Source organism: Passer domesticus, chromosome 17, assembly GCF_036417665.1.
Source record: "Passer domesticus isolate bPasDom1 chromosome 17, bPasDom1.hap1, whole genome shotgun sequence".
NCBI lineage: Eukaryota > Metazoa > Chordata > Aves > Passeriformes > Passeridae > Passer > Passer domesticus.
In genome coordinates this window covers 8,841,097-8,862,124 of record NC_087490.1, presented here as the reverse complement: position 1 = coordinate 8,862,124, position 21,028 = coordinate 8,841,097, and the positions used below count along the sequence as shown (strand labels likewise).

Sequence of the window (21,028 nt, the reverse complement as noted above, 5' to 3'; positions counted from 1 at the left end):
GCAGACCTGCCCTGCACACGGTGCCTCACAGGGATTTGCTGCCAGCACGGTCACACTGCTGAGCTGGGAGGCACCAGCTAAAAAGTGACATGGAGGCACTTCCAGTGATCCGACCTCTGCCACTCCTCGTCCTTCCCTGCTCGAGTGTCTGCAGGTGACATGGTTTGTAATTGAGATTAAAGACAATTTCATCTGCGAAACCTGATTTGCATTCAGTCTCTGGGAAGTTCACCTTGCCGGTGTAAAAATTTCATGCTTAGTTTTACCAACAATGTGGTTTCTGAAAAGACTGAACCAAATCCCTTCAGACGCTTTACTGCCTCCCATTTTTAAAAATGCATAGCTGAATAAACAGAATTAAGGGACTAAAACACCTCAGTCATTTCCCATAGGGGTAGACAGCAATTTCAGAACTTAGCCCTTGACAGGGATTTTCCTGTTTGGCTCTTCTGCAAGGTTGGCTCAATTGGTTCTAGATCCTTTACATGGCTGCAGCCTTGAGCTGTGTTTTTTTCCTGCTTGGGTTTACAGGTTCCTCAGTGTGGATCATGATATTTTCACAATATCCATAGAGTTTTCCATTGCTGCAAACAGCTTTTTCTTTGCTAATTTAGTATATTGGGTGCCCTTTATACCACTTTGGTAAAAACTTTTGCAGCACGTGGGGCACTTTGGTGTACATATAATGAACACCAAAAATATATTTTAAATGAACATATAATTTGGATGACTGAAAAACAGGATAGTGCTAAAATCATAAAACACTGAGAGTGTACATTAGTAAAAACATAGGAAAACCTAAAGTAATTTTTCCGGTCCATAACACAGTCCACTGCTTGGGCTTTTATTTTCCCCTTCAAATTCCCATCTCTAAAACACATATGTGGCATATATGTAGGCATAATGTGTAGGCATTCCATTGTGAGGGGGATATTAAAAAAAGAAATAATATATATATAAATATATACAGCACAACAGAAATAGACAGAAGTAGTGAATTAGTTTGACTACAGGAAAAGTAGAAGTTTTATGTTTCCTAAAATAGCTCAGTGAAACATAAATAACAAAATGGCACTTCTCTGTATGGATAATCATGTTTAACTCTCCTCGGTGTTTTATGGTGGAGTTTGTGTGACCAACTTTGTTCTGCTGTTTTCCTAAACTTGAACCAGGTGGGAATTTATATAAGTGTGGTGGAGCAAGAACAATCTTTGAGCATCTGGAAAGTCTGGCTCACTGTGGGTGATGCCAGAAAACCACCAAAGTAAATTCATGTTTCATCATCTTATAAACTGAATTACTGTGAAAGGAGAGAGCCAGAGGGTGTTTTATAAGGTCCTGATGACTTAATTTCCCCTAAGTATTAGCTTCAGGAGAGCACTTGCCTTGGTGTTCCTCTCCTCATCGTGCCATCCCCTGCGATGCCACACGCCGCGCTCCCATCCTGCCAGGACAGCGCTGGGCACAGCAGGGCCACAGGGTGTGGGTTTGGAAGTCACTGGTTCTCAGGTCCGCCCTGGGGACCAGGCTGGAGAACCTCCCCCAGGGCTGTGTGTCTGAGCATCTCCTGAGTTCCACAGTGCCCTGTGACCTCTGCCATCCCTCCCATCGTGGCCATCAGGGCTGGGGACGCGCTGGCTCCAGGGCTCCCTGCCTGCCTTCAGCCCCTGACCTCCTGGCTCTGCTGAACAGTCCTAGGGTCACAGGGATGCTCGAGACCACAGGGCCCAGAATTCAAACCAGCAGGGAAATAAAGCTGCTCCTGTGTTTATTATTTATTGTGTTACTTCATAAGGTTTAACAGCGTTCCTGAGCCACTGGTCAACCTTGGCTCGCAGTCCTGACTTTTCCAATTTAAATCAAGTGCCCCTGCCCACACCCTGTAGGGAAGAGGCATCCCAAGGCAGCGAGCACACGGTCCAGCAGCATGAATTCACCTGCCCTGCCTAAAGAATGATTTGCTTTCCAGCAGGAATTACTCTGGCACTCTTGGCTGCTCCTCGCAGCTGCCCGGCTGCCCCTGGCCCTCGCTGACAGCCTCCCCCAAACCTCCCGTGTCCCCGCCAGAGGCACAAAGGGTTAACGATCTCCTGCTGCCCACAACCATCGCTCCTCCACCATCACGGCCCCTCAGCATCTGTACAAAGGGCCTGATTTAATCCGGGTTGCAGACGACTCACATTGTGCTCGCAGCCTCGGAGTGATGTTGGGTGATCAGGTTTCCAACTAATATCCAAGGCGCAGCCCGAGCACTGAGCGGGGAACAAAGGCACCTTTGTTACTGCAGAAAAAAAATCCCCTGAAGATATTAGCAGTGCAGCAGAGTTCAAACTGTTAAATGATTCAAATATTATTTAATGAATACATTTGAAATGAGGTCTCACAACCCAGAACACTTTTTAGATCATCATTTACAAAGAGCCGCCTCTTCGCTTACTTCTTTATAGAGTTGCTGCTTTCAGATTTCAATTATGGCCATTTTGCTCCCAGCCTTTTTTAGGGACTTCCCATGTTGGTGTAGCTCAGTTCTTTTTACAGTATAGTTTAGCCAGTGACTACTGGGTTTTTCAGAAGTCCTGATAATCACATTCCTTTAATTTACCTTGGACTGTGTGAGAAACAAGGGAGACAGAGCCATTTGCAAAAGGAGCAACAGCATTAGGTGTTGTTCTAGAGGGTGCTAAAGCCAAGCTTATAAACAGAAATATGGTAAATAAGCATATCAAGATTTTAGCTGGGATTGGAGAAGCTCTATAGTTCAGGTTCAACAAATACCTCGAATTTCTTGTGTGTCTTGGATATGCAATTCTAAACCAGAAAGCCATGTAATTTTAGAAAGAAGAATTAAAGAATAAAGGTAGATGGGGTTCAGGAAAGAAACATGTCTCCAACCTGAGGAATAAAGTTTTAAAATAAAATCAGGGCTTCCTGTGCTTATAGCAATAAGAAGTCCAAGGCTGCTCTGAAGCATGGACAGCAGATATTGTCCCTAGAGGGTAACAGCAGCACACCTGGGGCTGTGCTGGTGCCTGCTGAGGTTTATAAAAAATACAGCATAAATAGCAAAAGTGGGGAAAGAGCACCAGAACAGAGGGACTACAAGAACCAGCATACCAGCAAAAAAAGACACAGGGCAGTGGCAGAAACACCTTCAGACTCTTCAGTCTTCAGTCACTGCAAAGAAATCCCCTCCCCTCACACCAGGCACCCTCCTGGCTCTGCTGCCAGGGCTGGGACCTCAAAGAGTCTCTGCTGAGGAGACAGGGACAGCAGCACAGGATCTCACCTAACTCACATGAAGGCTCCTCATGTAGGTGAAGCCTCAGGTGGAAGCAATTGAAAATCTGCCTCCAAAACCTGGGCTTGACACATTATCATTATGATCTTTAAAACTACTGTGCATGCCAGAACTCTGTTTGTGGTAGGGTTTGCACACTGAACTCTGCCCACAGCAGGCATCAAGGAGAAGAGGAGGCTCCCAGGAATAAAATGTCTGCAGCCATCACTCTAATCTCTGCTTCCCGACAATTATATGCTGTTGATTAAAATTAATTTTTCATATAAATTCAAGCAAGTAGAAAGTCTTTCATTAAAAGTTGCAAAACTTCAAAGAAAATCTTTTCCCCATGACTTTATCAAGACAGAATTCAATGAAGACTCTTGAATTGTATGAACTGTATATAAACCACAGTAACAGCCCCGTGCTTCTGATTTTGCCATAAAACCATGGCACTGCATTTCAAGGATATAATGTAGCTCCTAAACATGGCTGCATCAACTGAGGCTTGGAAATGCAGAGTAAATTGTCTTACAGGACATTTTCAGATTGCTCAGAGAGTATTTAGAAATGCCTGAGGGTGGAAAATCCCAAAAGATCCAAAATCTCAGCAGACTTTTTTCCTGACATTTCTCAGTCTACATGTAAAGGTAAAAGACAGAAATCATCCTCCTTTCTCTTCAGTGATTAAAAATCCTCTAGAAAAAAAAAGCAAATTCCTTACAAGTCTCCTTTAGATCACACTTGTGTACAGCCAAGTGATGGATTTCAAAGGTTACTGCTGGAATATGGTTCCCAGCAGTCTATTGCAGTGAATAACTATCACGTTTACATATCCATTACATCAAAACTACGTTACACTTCCACTGCTTCCTGTTGGTTCACCATCTGGAATTTAAACAAGCTGGTAGTAAAGACAGAATTGAATTCTGCATTTACCAAAGGAGCTGTACAAGCTTTCATTTGCAGCAGGTGATTGCACAACCTGAGCAGGCAGAACCCTGCCAGCCCCAGGAATGGGACCCCAGGGAGGGACACCCAGGAGCCCCTCAGCACCTCTGGGGCCCCGTGGGAGGCACTTCCCACCTGCAGCCCCTCCTCATGCCCAGTCCCACCTCTGCCAGCCCAGCAGTGCCAAGGTTCCAGGTGCTGCTCAGCCTGAAATCCCAAACCAAACCCAGCCCCGGGTGACAGCAGCCTTTGGGAGCCCAAAGACCAGCTCAGGAGCAAAATGTGAGTGCCTGAGATAAGAGACAGAGCTTTTTATGATCAAATTTATTTAATTAAATTTCATTGCCTGCTTTACTTGTCAGTTGCACCAGAGACTGCCAAAGGAAACAAAACATTGTACATTCACTACAAGATTCTCTCAAATTTTCACAACTAGTCCAAATCCATGGAAGTCACAGGGCCCCTTTCCCTCTGCATTGCAACACATTAAAAATGGCAGGACACAAACTCCAGCACTGAGACCTGAGCCCTTGGGTTCCAGGGGTACTAAATGACCTCTGTGTGTGTGCGTGCTACATCTCTGCATTTACCAACCCAACCTCCTGGTGGTACAGGACACATAAGCACTGAACTAACCCAGAAAGGAAAGCAACCCCATGGCAGGGGGGCTGCAGGGTGGGTGGTGCAGCACACGGCCGAGGCACCAGCACCAGGCAGGGGTGGCAGTGCCAGCGTGCTCAGCACCAGGACAAGGGGCACAGCACACCTGGCCCCTGCTGCCAGTGCAGGAATGTTTTGCCACTGATGGGAACAGAAATCAGATCCCTCCTGGGAAGGCAGGCAAGGCTTGCCCTGCCAAGGGTGCTGGGAAGAAACCAGGCATTCATAGATCTTTATCTAACTAGTGCTTTTAAAAATACTTTTTCTTTGATCTAACAAGCATTAGGTTAATGTCCCCCTGTTATGTGCTCTGAATAGTTCCTCAAACATGCTGAAGACCTTTTCCCTATGGAGTTTCCTACAGGAAGCATCTGTTATCCCAGGGGCTCTCACACATCAGCCCCTCACAGACAGACAGCAGGGGAATGTGTCAGGGGCTACAACTGAAACTGTCAGCAAATCTGAAAGTCTGCATCTCCCAAAGTGTATTTCCAACATGAAAACAGCTAAAATCACAATTATATTCCATTGCTGTGTGTGAAATCCAGAATGCTTGCATGGCTTCCAAAGGGAAGCCCTGGAAAACAGCCACTGCACTGGCAGGAGTATTCCTGGAGGGAAGGGCTGACCCTGTCCTCACTGCCCAGCCTAAGATACACTGGAAAATGCTCTACAGGTATTGTCAGTGTACTTGTCTAAAAAGCAGGTTCTGAAAAATTTTAAGTTGCAAATTACTTTATAAATCACAAGCCATTTTTCCTTAGTCTTGCCAATTTTAATGAAGAAAACTGTTAGCATTTCAATGTACAAAAGTCCAATAAAACATGATTTTTTTCTTTTAAATCAGTGAGTGGGTAAAGTTTGGGTTAAACTTATTCCACAGTAAAAGTCTCCCAATTTCCACTAATAGAAATTTTTTTCTGATTTGACTAGAGGATAATGACAATCCAGAAATAAATAGCTATAAATACATTCATTGTTCCTATTCCAAAAACTCATCACATAGGGAAGACATAAAACTGAAATTAACTTGTTTGAGTGTTCCTTTACAATGAGAGATGGGCAAGTTAGAGCAGAGTGACTTGGACAGGAGAGAAAACAAGTAGGGCAGAAATTGGTCCAGTATTGACATTCATGAACATACCAGTTAGCAAAATTCATCCTTTAAATGACACTACTCAGTTGATTTTTTTATTTGCTTGGGGTATACATAATGAAAGCAGTTTCCTTGGAATCTTTGCTAGGACAGGTATAGCACCCAGAGACACTGTAACCACCCCTTCTGTCTGCATGTGTGTGTGTAGTTATATACAGAGTCATGCACCCACACACACGGCCAAGGTCCGGCGCCGCGTCCGCCCGGGTCACTCGTCATTGGCAGCACTCGTTCCTCTCACTTGGCCTTGGTTACGCAGCTGTGGAGAGAGAAAGGGCAATTCCTGCATTAGCAGCTTCTTCACACACAGCTCCAAACACGAAGGGAGATTATCTCCAAGGAAATGCAGGACAGGGCCTCAGTCACACCAAAGCAATGCCGGCTCCTGAGGGAATCTCAGCGGGAGCTGTCCTTGGCTAGGACCTGCCCCCAGGGCTGGGAGCAGCTCCCTTCTCTGGGGAGCCCACACAGATCAGTGGGATGTGCTCCCTTGGGCTGGGATGTTACAACAGTCCCTGGGAGGAACAGCAGCACCAAAGGGCTGGGCACAAGCACCAAGAGCCTCTAACTCCTGGAGAAGCTGCTCCTGCAGTAACAGCTCTGACACGGTTTAGTGCTCTGGGTGGAACTGCATTTCTAAGAACTGAACCTGCTTGGAAGGTGACGCTCCACAGCTTCCCTAAGTGACGTGGACCAAGTCCAGAGATCACTTTGCCCCTGTGTGTGCAGCAAAGCGATGCTGCCCTGTGTGACTGGTGCCCAGAAGGGGCGGGCACCAGGGCTCAGCGCCACGGCCACCACAGCAGCACAGCCCACACCTCGGGTGCCTGCAGTGGGACAGCATCAGGCACCAGGGCAGGTGGCCAAGGCTGCAGGAATTCTGCTCCCAGCCTTAGTGCCTGCATCAGTGCCCACCTGCAGTGTCCTGGGCACCGTGGGTCAGCCCCACCTGCTGACCACCACACCACTACAGGAGGCAGGTAAGGCCCACACGGGTTATGTGGACATTAAGATGATTTCTGCTAGCAATTCCCATCCAAAAGAACAACAATCCCTCTTCTCCTTTTCCATCCAGCAGTTGACTTACACAGCTTGCTTTGCCTCAGAACCTACAGAGAACTCCTCTAGACGTCCGCAGCCAAAGTGCCTCGAACGGAACCCTTCTTACGCATCTGAAGTGAAATAAAACGTGAGCTCCACACACAGAACCTGCGCGCCGTGGTTAGTACGAGACAAGCAACGACCTGCAGGGCCAGCATCTGCCTCTCCCTGGCCAGGGCCAGGACCAGCTACAGCTCAGGGGGTTTGGCCGTGGTATGGGGTTTCTTTTTGGCAAGGAGACCTGGGAACTGGAGAGCAGCTGTAAACAATGCTGCTTGAATTTTCACCGAGCTCACGATGCTCCAGCTTGGAATCACTGCTCAGGGTACTCAGTGTGGCATCCCTACCCTCACACAGGCATGACAGAGGGTGGTCACAGGGCTCTGGCTGGACCTGATGCTTTCCTACCCTGCACTGATGAGCTGATGCATGTTTCATGGAGCAGAGGTGCTTCTCATCTCCAGCAGCCAGAGACAGAATCCACCAAGTGAAACATAAACAGTGATAAAAAGATGGACTGGGATAGAGGAACTCTGGAAGAACACTGATGAGGATTCAGAGAGTAACAGAAAGTAACAAAAGCAGAGATCCTGACTATAAAAATCGACTGAAGATGAAGCACAGGAGCAACAAAAGAACTGGAATGTGCACAGAACCCAGAGAGAGATCAGCTCGGAGCAGAAGGAAGAAAGGGTGTTTATGAGGAGGGGAAGATACCAGGACACTGTGTGGGAAAGAACATGCACTGCCAGCCCTGCTTTGTGCCAGCTTTGGCTCTCAGCATCACAGAACTGCCTAGGGCTGCCCTGGCCATCCCTGGCCACTGCAGGGACATATCTGTGTCACACTGAGCACCTCACCCCTGAGCACTCACTTCCCAGAGGTCCTGGCCAGAAAACACTTGGAGGTGTACTGGGGATGTAATGGCAGCTACTGGTGAGCACAATGGGTGGAGCAGTTGAATATGAAACAAGACAACAAATTATTTTGGATAAAACTAGCATTGATATTATTTGGCAGTGACATTTTTGCCCTTAGGTTGCCTAATAATGCACTGCACCACAAACCCATGAAAATTACATAATTTATAGGTGTTTGTAGATACCCCTCTTGCAATAACTGGAAAAACCCCAAGACAGTAGGTCCTCACTCCTCTCACATTTCACAATATCCACAGAAATCTGGGTTAGTGTAACATGATACATTTATCTTGTGAAAAAGAACAAACCAAAACAACTCAACTTTTTCAACAATACACAAACTCCAAATTCCTGACACTAATATCTTACACAACAATTTGCAAAAAACAATTTGCCTTTGCAAAAAGAGAAAATATTTTGGAAAAAATATTTAAAAGTAGCTACTTACCAGTGAGAAATGTGAAACAAAACATCCACAGTCACAGAGACACAAAGGAACAATTTCACCATGCACAGAGGTGTGTCAGGTTCTGCTGCCTCTCTCCAGCACACCCCTGGTGTGCACTCCTCACTGCCACTACCCTTGCTCAGGGAAACTGGATAAAGTCTGTTTCAGTCCAAATTAAGAACTATGGGTGTGCAGAAGGGAACCCTTCTGGCAAAAATCAGTTTGGAGAGGACAGCTGTTACGCTTCCTCCTCCACAGACACCTGGGAACAGGTGGTCTAGGAACAGGATCAGGCATAAATCAGGAGTTCAAGAAGAAATCCCCTTGATTTGAGAAAACAACTGCCAAAAATACCCAAATGCCCATGAGAGAGCACAAGATCTACAAGAGTGAGTGAACACCAACCTTGTCCACAGCACATTCTGGGGCTGCTGACTCAAACCCTCCAGCTCATGAGCAAAGAGCATTTGGTGCTACAGCTCAGCACAGGACTCTGAAGAAACACTTTTCCAAAGACAGGAAACATCCCTACACAACACAGGCTGTTCCACACTGCTTGGAAAGCCCCTGGAGAGCACGAGTGGGGAGGGAGGAGCTGCAGCTGCTTTGGTACCACGAGCAAAGACCAGGCACAGACCACAGAATGTGCCCCAGGGCCCCTGTCCACAGCTCAGGGAACCAGGTTAGAGGTGTCTGCCATGGTCAAACCAGGCAAACAGCAAGCTGCAGCTGAAGACATGTTGTGTCTTGGAAGAACCAAGGCACTGGAACTGTCTGGGTAACCTGATTGGGTTTGAGGTATGAAGGAATTGTCAAAATGGGAAGGAAATACAACTGTAAATCCAAGAACAGCAAAAATGCCAGTGGGATTTAACATGGAAAAAGTCATATTCTGGAAAGACAGAAGAAGGCTTCCTTCCCAGCCTGTGGTGGTTCCTCTACCTCAGCATGGAGAGAGCAGAGACAGTGCCCTAAGTCTGAGCTTTCTCCCAGACATCAGCCCACAACACGTCAGGCCACATGGATTGGTCCTCACGGCCACTAAAGCAGGAAAACTGACATGATCTCAGCTGATTTTACTGACTTTCTGTTTGTAAGTAAAACTTTGGTTTGGTGTGCTAATCAGAAGTGGAACAGCTGAGAGGTGACACAAACTTACTTGAAATCATGCTTGAAGAGAAAAAGTGATCAGATCTAGTGATGACCAGAAATGAAACAAAGCAAGACACGAGATGGAATGGGACAGTGACAGATTTGGGATTCCATCCAAGTGGCAAAAGGACCCTGAGTGGGACTTTTGCAGTGGGTGTGGTGCCATAAATACAGGTAGTCAGTGCAGATATCCTGCATTTAATGACATCAGAGGCACTTACCTCAAATCAGCACAGAATGCAGGAGCCCATGGGGCTGCACTCAAGGGGCCACAGTACTCTCAGCAATTGCCCAAACACACACACAGGCATGGACACCACACAACTTGCCTCAGTCTCTGCACAGATAAATCTGCAGGTTAAATCACACAGCCTTAAAAAAAAAGCTTTCTTACCGCTTCCAGCTCCTTCTGGGTTTCATCCTCCATCCTCCTGATGTCCTCCATAGTCAGCTCAATCCACTTGTCAATCCAACAGAACAGCTGGCGGTGGAAGTTGGTAAATATCCTTTTTTCTTGCTTTAAGAAGATAAACAAGCATTAGATCACACCTAGGACTGTCTAAAGGCTGGTGAAGTGATAGCAGCTGCTCAGTTTGAAGAGTTAAAATCTTCAAGTGAGTGCTGCTTCACACTGCTACAGATTCACCTCACACCCCTGGATCCAATTTAAATTCACCTCATCTCTCAAATGCTTTAAAATGGAAAGAATGAACAAATTTCACTTTCAAAAAAGAGTTTCAAGAAAGCTCAGCCATCCACATTACTTCAGAATTATGAAGAATGTTGTTAAAATCTGTTCCAGCTCCAAGGTGGCAGCAGCCAAACCAGAACAGCCACTTCCTGAAGACTTTGCTTTCTTTCCCTAGAGAATTGTTCTGGTAATTCCAGTGAAGCCCCACTTGCAGCAAACCAAGACACAAATGGTTTAACTGGCTGGGGAAAAGGACAGGAATTCCCTGGCTGTGAGCAATAGGAAACTGCACCAGTGTTCCTGCTCAAACCCCCACATCAACACAGCCCCAAAAGGCAGAAGCACTCACCTTTTGTATAAAATTTTCCACTTTGTTCTGCAGTCCCCACCACTTAAATTTGATGGTCACCAATTTGTAAGCACACATTTTGGGACACTCCTCATCAGTTGCTAACTCCTTCTGTTAGGGGATAATAGAAAAGAAGTTTTAATACTTTAGAAGTTTAATTATAACTCTAATTAGTGCATTAGAATGATAACTAGTATATTTTATAGTAAATTAAATAAATTTAACTACGTTGTTATGATAATAAAATATGACTCTAAGCATTATTACAGAAAAACAACATTCTAATCAGTAACTTGGGGCTGTTCCTGACAGACTCCCTGTGATTCACTCCAGGGCTCAGCAGTGGCTCCTCAATTCCTGTGGGGATCTCTGGTGTGGCACACACAGCCCATTCCCTCCTGGGATAGATTGTGATGGCTGGCAGGGGGTGCTGGCAAGCTCTGTGCTGCTTTTGGGGTGTCACAAAAGCAGGACAGAACTTGGTTCTGTGGTGTGCTGGGCCACAGAAAATTTGTTCCTCAACTGGAGCCGAGCCAAGTTCTGAAGGAACCATGAACTTTGTTCTTCTGCTGATCAATTCCCAAGGCTGTAACAACAGTTCCTAGTACCTTCCAGTTTGGCCCCAGAGGTCCTCTCTTTGTCTTAACTGACTGGAATAATGCAGGATCTTCATCAGCTTTGTAGTCCTGTAACATAAAACACTCTGAGAGTCAGAAAACACCACCAGATTGAATATCCCACTGTGTTAAGGGTCTGCTGGAGCAGGATGGTGCAGCACAGCTGCCAGGCTGGCTCCAGCACACCTGCTCCCAACACAAAGCTCTCCAGGGCTGCCCTGTGCTGTGCACACTGTGACATCTGCACTGCCCCACTGGGTCTGTGACCCCTGAGAGGAGGAGAAGCAATAATTCAGCAACCAGCATGCTAAAGCTATTCAGGCTGCAACACATGGCCTCTGCTGGGGAGGCAGAACAGGAGGGAATCCTGTTCAAGACTGCCTTTTAAAAATTTCACACAACCACTGGACAGAAGACATTGAAGTAAATCAAGATACAGCAATAGATAAACAATTTTCCTCTATGTAACTAATTGCTGGCAGAACTGCTGCTGGTTTGGGGCAGCAACATGCCAAACAGAAACCCAAGAATTCCACCTCTTGGTGCCAGTTTTATAAATAAAACCAGGTACTGCACTGAGACAAGCCTGAATTTATTTTCACTGTGTGAACATCCTGCCAAAGCACAGCTCACTGTAGTGGTGTGAGGCATGAGGCATTTAAACTGAGCTACATGTGCAGCCTTGATCTGCCTGCTTTATGGGGTGGAATGATTGGTCTGGATACCCCAGGGACTCTGAAGCCCACACAATGCTGTTCCTGCCATCCCACTTCCCACTGCACAGGGACACTGGCAAAAAGAAACTGTGCTCTTGCATTTAGGACCCACATAAAAATAACCACAGCTGGAAACACTGGGGAAGGAAATGTTATCTCTGAGAAAAAGGTAGGAGTGAAAACAGAAATCCCAAGGAAATAGATGAGTCACAGTAGAGTTTTCTGTGCTAGAGACAGAAGCTTTGAACCAAGACCTTTTATTACTCAGTTAACCCAAATCCTATTAAGGACAGGAAAAACCCTTTATAGACTAAAGCCTAGATGGACAGGAGAGCATTGTAGGAACTCTTCTCTACACACAAATCCTACAAGCATGCAGAGAAGAAGACTGGACTAGAGCCAAAGTACAAATAAACAACAGTTCTTTGCAGAGTTTAAGGAAAATATCTGTGCAGCAAGAGCTTAACTCCTGACAACAAGTCCTTCTTAGGAAGAAAAACAGGCAGCTGCTGGAGCAAATATTACAGCTCAAACCCCTGAAGCTCTCTGGAAAGTTAGACAGGCAAACATCAGCCTGCAGCAGCATAACAGGACAGAGGAGCAAAACCATTCCAAAGAAATACACAAATACCATTTCACAGGCAGTTTCTGCTCAAATTCTCAGTATAATATTCATGAATGCAACCATGTATTATAAACATGATTTAGAGAGACTGTGAACCACACAGAATAAAGTAATATCACAACCAACCCAGAACCTGGGCACTTCTTTACAATTCTCATTCTCAGACTTTAGACCTGCTCAGAGGGTAACAGGGCTCCTGAGAACTCATGGTTCACTATCAAATGGTATAAAAATTCAAACAGGACAGAATGATTTTAAGAAAACTTTTAGAACCTAACATGAAAATTACACAAGTTTGATGCCTGATCTGCAAACCCAGGAAAATGGAGGTGACCATAGAATGGCATCACACTAACTAGGGAGGTGGACACAAATTCTGGCTTTCCAGCTCAATATGGTATTAGTGTTTTAAACAGGAGAATGTACATACAAGCAAAAAACTCACATACAGATCCTGAGGAAGGTACCACCTACCAGAGCTTTCCTCCAACATCATCCACACTCTGTGAGTGCTCATTCACAGCACACAAGAAGACCAAAATCAGGTTTATCCAAGTGTGCCATACTCCCAGCTCAGTGCATGATTCCCATAACTGAAACAGTCACCAGCACCACTGTACACTGCCCTGACAGGCACTGGTGTGCTTTAGGTAAATGGTTTTTAATAAAAAATGCCTTGTAATCACTCCCATCTCCTGAAGAGACCTGCAGCTACAGCTCAGCTATCAGGGGAACCATTGCCTGAGATCACCTTTGAAAGAATGCCAAGGTTCAAATGGGGAATGAAAGCAGCCTGGGTATCACGGACACACATCGTGGTGCCATGCCCAGAGCCACAAGTTAAAGGTCACTAGGAACAAGGCTGGAAGAGATATTTATAAACAGGATGAAAAGAGGGGCATAAAACTAAAAGCACATCATATTTGTACACAGATAGGCTGTCCCATGGGATGTGTCATTGCATGATGAATCCAAAGTTCAGCACTAATAATGTGGAGCTGTTTAGCTGCCTATTGTGATGAACTAAGTCTGAAATGGGAGAGATCCACCTATCAAGCTCTGTAACTTGAGAATCTTTTAACACTTTCTTCAGACTACAAAAGAGCAATTCCTGTATTCTAATACATTTCCTCAAACTGAAGTGAAATGGACAGCACACAGAAATCCAAATTCCAAAATCCAAATCCATGTGTAATCTGATTCATACAAAACTGTAATTTTAGAACCTTCTTTCAAGTAATAAAGATCCACTATGACCTAAACAAGACATTTAATGTCTTCATTGCACAAAAATAGCTATAAACCTGATTTCAATTTGTTTTCACTACCCTCTACTTTTCTACAAATTATTTCCAAAACCTCTGCTTCCTCTGATGCTCATCAAGTGCTCATTTCTGCTTACACTTTAAAAAGTCTCTCTCTCCTGGGAAGTCACTTTTATATACAAACAACATCAAGTGACACAGACTGCATGCTGGAGATGATTAAGAGAAGGCAGGGTTAAATGTGTATCTAAAGAAAGTCACAGCTGTCACCCAAATTATTTCTATACATACCTAAATGAGCATGAGTCAGCATGCCAATCTTGGCAATTTTGTTATGATGTAGCTGAACTTCCAAGAAAAAAAAAATAAAATTCAAGTTCCATTACCTAAACTTGATTAAAGTATCAGCACAAATAGAAAGTGTCTCTCCTGAAGTGATAAGAAGTAAAGAGAGAGAAGACAAAGGCCAAAAACTTCAGACTTTTATAACAGAAGAGACTCCAAGTGTGGGTCCCAGAGGATCCCTGATGTCTCTCTCATCCCAGAAGGGGAAAACAAGCAAACAGCAAGGATGTCAGCCTGCAGGTAACTCAGAGCTACCAGTGTCTGCTAAGAGTTTAATCACAAAGCCAGGCTTTGGTTAATGAAGTCAGGACTTAGCAAAACAGAGTTTCTGGGAGATGAAATGGAAATTAAAAAATTTCATCACATGGTGAAAATTAATCCCCAGTATTCCTACACAAAAATGGGCTAAACTGTGAGCTTGGATCTACAAATATCCTCTAAAATATTTGCTAAAAGTGGAAATGGTGCTAGAAGTTTATAAAAAGGAAACAGAAATGTAACAATGTACAAATGTACACCAGAAGAGACTTAGGACTCTGGATGAGACCACTCTGCACTCAGTTTTGATACTCTGTAAGTCAAATACACAAAAGAAAAAAGAGGATTATGTACTGAAAATAGTTCCAAGGACTTCCTGCAAAGAAATCCTCTCCCCAGAATGTAGGATATCCAAGTATCTACTTTCAGAAAGTAACAGTTAAACATTATAAAGAGCCTCTCCTTGCACAAAACCAAGACAATCACATTTATTGTGCAAACACAGTCTCCATATTAGTGCCTACCACTTCCCTACTGTCCAAAGAATATTACATATCCAACAGTCCAGCTGTTGGACTGTTACAATTTAACAAACCAGGCAACAGCCCCAGCAGATCCAGATGTGCAGAAAGAATCAGCAGTAAAACCAAAGAAGAAAGGCAGGCACATAAATGAATGGTTGTGTTAAAGACACTTCCCATGTCTCTGTTGGGTGAAATCCACACCATTTTAGCTTATTCACTAAAAACACAAAGCACAAGTGGAATCAGCTGCATGCTACATCCCAACCCCAAGAGCAGAACATTTACTTACTCCTGGTTCTACTTGAGTTCTATCTGCAATGTCAATATGGACAACCTCAACACTCTTCCATGTGTTTGGATCTAAATTGTGAACCTGAAAAAAAAAAGAAAAAAAAAAAGAAAAAAAAAAAGAAGGAATCATTCCCATGCTGGGAATCACACAGTGATCACTTTGAGCAGTACATGTGTGTGCCAGGGAGTTTTTAAGGATGCTGTAAAGGCAGCATTCTCCAAACCTACCCCTTCTTCCTCTGCCTTCCTCTCCAAGGGAATGATCTCCACAATTACAGTTTAATTCACTCACTAATCAATTTTAAACCAGCACAAAGCCTTCACTTCTTGTGCATTCAGGAAACCTGGATTTAAGATTAAGCTCTATTCATCTGTCACATTTGTTAGCACTAATGAAATCAAGCTCTAATTAGAACCATTACCAATTCCAGAATCTGCATGAACTTTTCAAGCTAGAAGGAAGGTGTACAAACTCCAAGTGCAAATATGCAGATTTCAATAACCTGATCTCACAGGTTCCCTGAATCACAGGACTGCCTTGAAGGTGGCCCAGGTGTAGTCTGAGGGTGTGTAAAGGTCAGAGGATGGAATCAGCTCCACACCTGAGGTCTGTCCAGCACACCTAAACTCAGTTACAGCCAGGGGAGCTGTCCAAGAACAATCCCCCTCCTGTGCAGCACATCCAGAGTCACAGCTCACCCAAGCACTGGAAACAGACTGACAACTACTCCTCTCTGCATGGTTTATAAATGTTTGTCACTACAGATCAAAATTTTCCTCTAACTGACAGTCTGGGGAGAAAACAAGAACGTCACCAGCTGGGACAAGTCACAGAGGCAGCTCCAATATTTAACTACAGCGTTCACAGATAACTCCAGTGCTCTTGTGAAACCTGTTTTCAAATGAACTCATCAGCCTAACTTGTCAGCATGTCTACAGTAACAGAACAGAAATTAACAAAAGGACCTACTGAAAAGCTATTTAAGTATTTGCATGAGAATCAAGCATGTGTATTGACTTCTAAACATAAAAACCAAACCACATCTCCTCATCTCCTTATATGAGACAGCTTGGCCACCTTGCAAGGACCTGAAAAATGCTTTTCTTGCTTTACTCACTGGTCAGGCATTGACTTTAAGCAGTAATTATCCACCATCACCAGGTATAAAATACTTTATCTGTACTAATTGTACAGTTGCACTAAGGCTTGGTATCCAAACCCCAACTCACGTTCTCTGTTGTTCCCAAATCTGGTTTATGCCAGGTCTCAATTTTTATGAAGAAGTCATCTTTCATGTATTCATTCTGTAAGAATTAGAAGCAAAAAGCACAAGTCTGATTACATCTCTCTGCTCTAAGTTTAGATAAATGGTATCTACATACAAGCCATTACTAATCCCTTACTAGTGACACAATATATTGAAATTACCAGAGAAACAGCCCCTTACCTACACACAGAAACAGGTATATGATAATCTTAAACTAGAGCAGTGATACTAAATTAAAACCAGTCATCTTTAAGAAATCCAGCTCTACCTGTGCACACCAGTAGAAACAACCCTGCCATTTGCTGTCCTCAACCCTGAAGTTCTTTACCTCAATGTTCAAGGAATTTTCAAACTACCAATCCTGCAGGCAGATGTTACTGTGCAGCACAATTACAATCATAAAGCTGGATCATAATGGTCCAGCTGCCACCAAATTGTACATCCAAAGACAATGACAGAGCCCTGCTCATTCCAGGAGTCAGAGGGCACACACCTGTGTGCACAGGTACCACAGTGAGTCAAGTTCAACAGCTCAAACTCACTGGTGTCACATCCACATAGTAACAATCTAAACCATGTTTGCAAGTGAGCAGATAAAGCAGTTTAACATTTAACTAATAAGTTGTCATTAAACAGGTCACCAAAACATGTAAAAATCTTAATGATGTGTCTCCCATGAAACTTAAAAAACCAAATCCAAATCCTGAGCTGTGCTGATCCACTTAGGTTCCCAGTTACCCCATTTTAACTGGGGCAGGAATTCGTTTCACAGCAGTGCATCTCAGACAGGCAGGGACTGATTCCATTTCCCTGCTCCTCCTGCACTCAGGAGTGTAGAAACCTCTGATATGTCACTTTTCTTAGCATTATATCTTACAGGACAGACATTATGCATCATAATTAAAGGCATAAAAGAAGTCACAGAAAATGAAGTAATTTCTCTGACAAATTACAGTACTAATTATAGCCAAGTGCAGACAAATAAAGTAAAGGGAGTTACTTTGTTATACTCTACACCAGGAGTCCTAGCAGGCACATCTGACAGGCTGGAGCCAGACAATTGTAATGGGTAGTAACAGATAAAATATACCTTAAAAAAACCCCAATATATGATTGGTAGGATTTCAAATACTCACTGTCACAACTGGTGTCGTTGGAAAACACGTGCAATGAAAAGGAAAAGAAAACACAGAGCATTGTTAGACACAATTGTTTCTGAAGGGTCTCACATATAAAAACACCAACAGAAGAACACCCATGGGGACACTCACTTGTTCTACAGTAGGGATATGCATTCCAGGCCTTCTCGTGGAACACCAGGGAGCCTTCTGGAGCAATCATCCTTACAAACCCAGGGACTTTACTGGGAAAACAAACAGGGACAATGGGTTAAAAATCCTGGAACCCTTTGGTTCCTCCCACTCCAGTAAAAAAGGCACATTCTACCCAAACATCTGAGGGGTTGTGATGCACGTTGTCACCTGCAGAGAAACACAGAGCAACTTCAAAAACCTTCCTGATCACGACACGGTTGAGAAAAAATGAGAAAGGTAACGATAAGGTAACAGAGTGAGCTGTGTGATCATGAGGAATGCTGTGCTTTCCCTCCTCTTGCAGAGCAGCAAAGACACCCTCTGAGGAAGAGCACTGCAGAGCCCTCACCTCCAGCTCCCTGGCAGGCAGCTCCTGACCTGCAGCAGGAACTTTATGTCCCACTCATCTCTGACTCCTGTCCAGAGCAAGCAAACACAATTCCTTCAGCTGTCCCAGACAAGTATCCCACATATTTAAAATCCACTCTATTTCACATTTCCCCACTCACCAGAGCACTCATACAGAATTCAGCAAATTAAACCTCACCTTTCACCATTTCTTGCTCAATACCAAGGGACTACAACGTGCATCAAGGTTTTTCTCACCTCTTTAAGTGATAGATTTTGTGAGTATATTGTCCCTTCTCGCCATCCTGTTCATAAGGCTCGTTTTTTAAGACCTGGATTCCTTCCCCACCTCCTGTTTCGTTTTTGCTAGCTTCTGCCACAGAATAAAGCTGCCCAACTTGATACTGCAAAGGGAAGAGAAGTCAAATGTTACCACCAAAGCTGGCCAAAACCTTTCAACGTGTTAAAAACAATTAGCAGTTTCCTGCTTACTGACAATTCAGTAGTGCAAAAAAGACTGTCAGCAAAGTAAAATACACCAGAGAAAATATATTTAGTGAATTCTGACAACTTTTTGGCAACACATCTCTGCAGCTCACAAACACCAAGTTCCACAGCAACCCAACACCTGGGTGCACACCATAACTTCATTTTCCTATCCCAAGAGCTAAGTGTGTATTTGCTGTCCTTCACTGCACTAAGAAATATCAGTTTTGAGTTTACAGATTTTGGAGTGACCGATTTCCAGCTCTGAAACGTCCCAGTTCACACTTTCAACCAACTCAATGCTGCCCTTACAGGACCCAGGAATGCACACTGCAGAACAAGTGTGATGTTTCCCTCAGAAGCACACTCAACACGCTGTCGTGACAGACATCCCATCATGACTCTCATTTAACTGCACTTCAGTGCCATTTGAATGGCTGGCTTCAGCTCTGGGAAGACAATTCCTTCCCCTGTGGCTTCAGGACAAGGCTTGGAGTCCCTCAGTGCTGGGTCAGCAGCAAAGTGCTGCCACAGGGCACAACTGAGCTGCTGGCAGTGGAAGGCTCAGAACACCTCAAGGTGCTGCGTTTGCTTCCTTGGAAATTCCTTGCTCAGGACAGGGATCACACCTGTGTCACTCATCTGTCAGTGCAGCCACAGCACAGGGAATGCTGGACTCAGGCTGGTCACATCTCTGCACAAAACCCCCTCCCAGCCCTCAGTCTGAACACAGCAGGGAGGAGGATCAGGACATACCTCTTGCACGGAGCAAGGTAAAACCACTCGGCTGAAAGAGGAAAAGAGAAAACTCAGTAAAATTAATCACTGGGCTTCACCTGCAGATAACAGACACAACACAGATGCTGAAGGAAGAAGTGTCAAAAGGAGCCAATTCAAGTTTTCTCTTCAGAAACCTCTGTGACAGGGAGGCTTTGGATATAACCCAACACACCCAAGTAAAGTTCAACACCAGATATGTTACAACAGGAAAGACAAGGGATAGAAGATATCAGAAGCCAGAAAACCCGGGATCCACTTCCAGCTCTGTCATAACACCTTCGTGTTATGCTAAATCAGTTTATAAACTTTTCAACCTACACGTTACATCTATAACCACTGAGGCTACACCACAGGACTTTGAAATAACAACAAGGCGGGACAGGAAACAAACCAGCCAGGAGCCCGCACGGCAGAGCTCTCCCGGTGCCAGGGACCGGGAGCGGGGCAGGGGAACGGGGACGGACCCGGCCCGGCCCCGGGGCTCGCGGAGCAGCCGCTGCGGGCACGGCCGGCCCGCACCGCGCCGAGCGGCCCCTCCCGTGAGGGCGGCCCCTTCGCTCCGCGCGGCCCGCAGGAAGCGGCCAGCCCGCACGGCACGGGCGGGCCCGGCGGCGGCGGGCGCGGCCGGGGGAGCCCCGTCGGGGCGCGGCCCGGGCGGGGCGGTGGCAGCAGCGGCGGTGGCAGCCCCGGTGCCCGCTCCCCCCGGCCCGGCCCGGCCCCGCCGCCCCCACTCACAACTCCTTGATCAGCACCATCTTCCCGCCGCTCCGCGCACGCGCCGCTCCCCGCGCACGCCCCGCCCCCGCCCCGCGCGCCCAATCGCGCTCGGGGCCCCGCCCCGGAGGCGCGCACGCGCCGGGCGCCGCCAATCCGAGGGCGCGCAGCCCCCGCGAGCTCACACCTCACCCCAGCGGCGGCCAATCGGAAGGAGCCGGGCGGGCTCCCGGTGCGCGTCAGCCCTCCCGTTGTTGCTGGCGGGGTGACGTCATCGCCGGGCGCCGGTGCGGGGCGTGAGGGGCCCGGGCCGGGCGGGGAGCGAGAGCGGGGCCGGGGCTGGACCGGGGATGAGGGCTGGTCCGGGGCCGGGCGGGGAGCGGTGCCGGCCCTGCAGGGTTCCCGGTACCGAGCGCGGCCCTGCAGGGCTCGGGACGGACCCTCCGCACTGCGGGCGGGCCGGTGCCGGACACCCCCGTTGCCGCTCCGCGGGGCCGGGCCCTCACGGCGCCGTTGCCGGGCGGGGTCACCCGCGGCGTGCGGGGAGTGAGGAGCCGCAGCGCTGGTGGACCCCGGGAGCCCGGTTCCGCTGCCGCACCGAGCACCACCCCCGGGCTCTGCCTGCGGCCCCCGGGCGAGGCTGAAATCCCCTTCGCAGTCTGCCGCCGGCAGAGCCCTCCGCCCTCAGTCGCAGCTGGCCCGGCTGCCCCGGTGTTGCCGCGCAAACGAAACCGCAGGAAATCCGTGGCAGCCTCGGTTTCCGCGGCCAATGC

General features: G+C 46.3%; 1 protein-coding gene across 2 annotated transcripts; it reads right to left on the bottom strand.

Annotated features, from left to right (window-relative positions):
* Window positions 1–5,641: 5,641 nt before the first annotated feature.
* PITPNB (phosphatidylinositol transfer protein beta) lies at window positions 5,642–20,355 on the bottom strand. Of its 2 annotated transcripts, XM_064392144.1 has the most exons (12): window positions 20,277–20,355; window positions 19,518–19,548; window positions 18,534–18,679; window positions 17,886–17,977; window positions 17,751–17,758; window positions 16,577–16,651; window positions 15,345–15,428; window positions 11,314–11,391; window positions 10,706–10,816; window positions 10,060–10,182; window positions 7,132–7,216; window positions 5,642–6,303 (listed from the first exon to the last, which is right to left on the bottom strand). In XM_064392144.1, the coding sequence occupies exons 1-11, from the start codon at window positions 20,294–20,296 to the stop codon at window positions 7,169–7,171; spliced, it is 816 nt and encodes a 271-aa protein (XP_064248214.1). In that variant the 5' UTR covers window positions 20,297–20,355; the 3' UTR covers window positions 5,642–6,303; window positions 7,132–7,168. The 2 variants fall into 2 exon arrangements, with proteins under 2 accessions (XP_064248214.1, XP_064248213.1); XM_064392143.1 differs by lacking the exon at window positions 7,132–7,216.
* Between the last annotated feature and the right edge of the window lie 673 nt (window positions 20,356–21,028).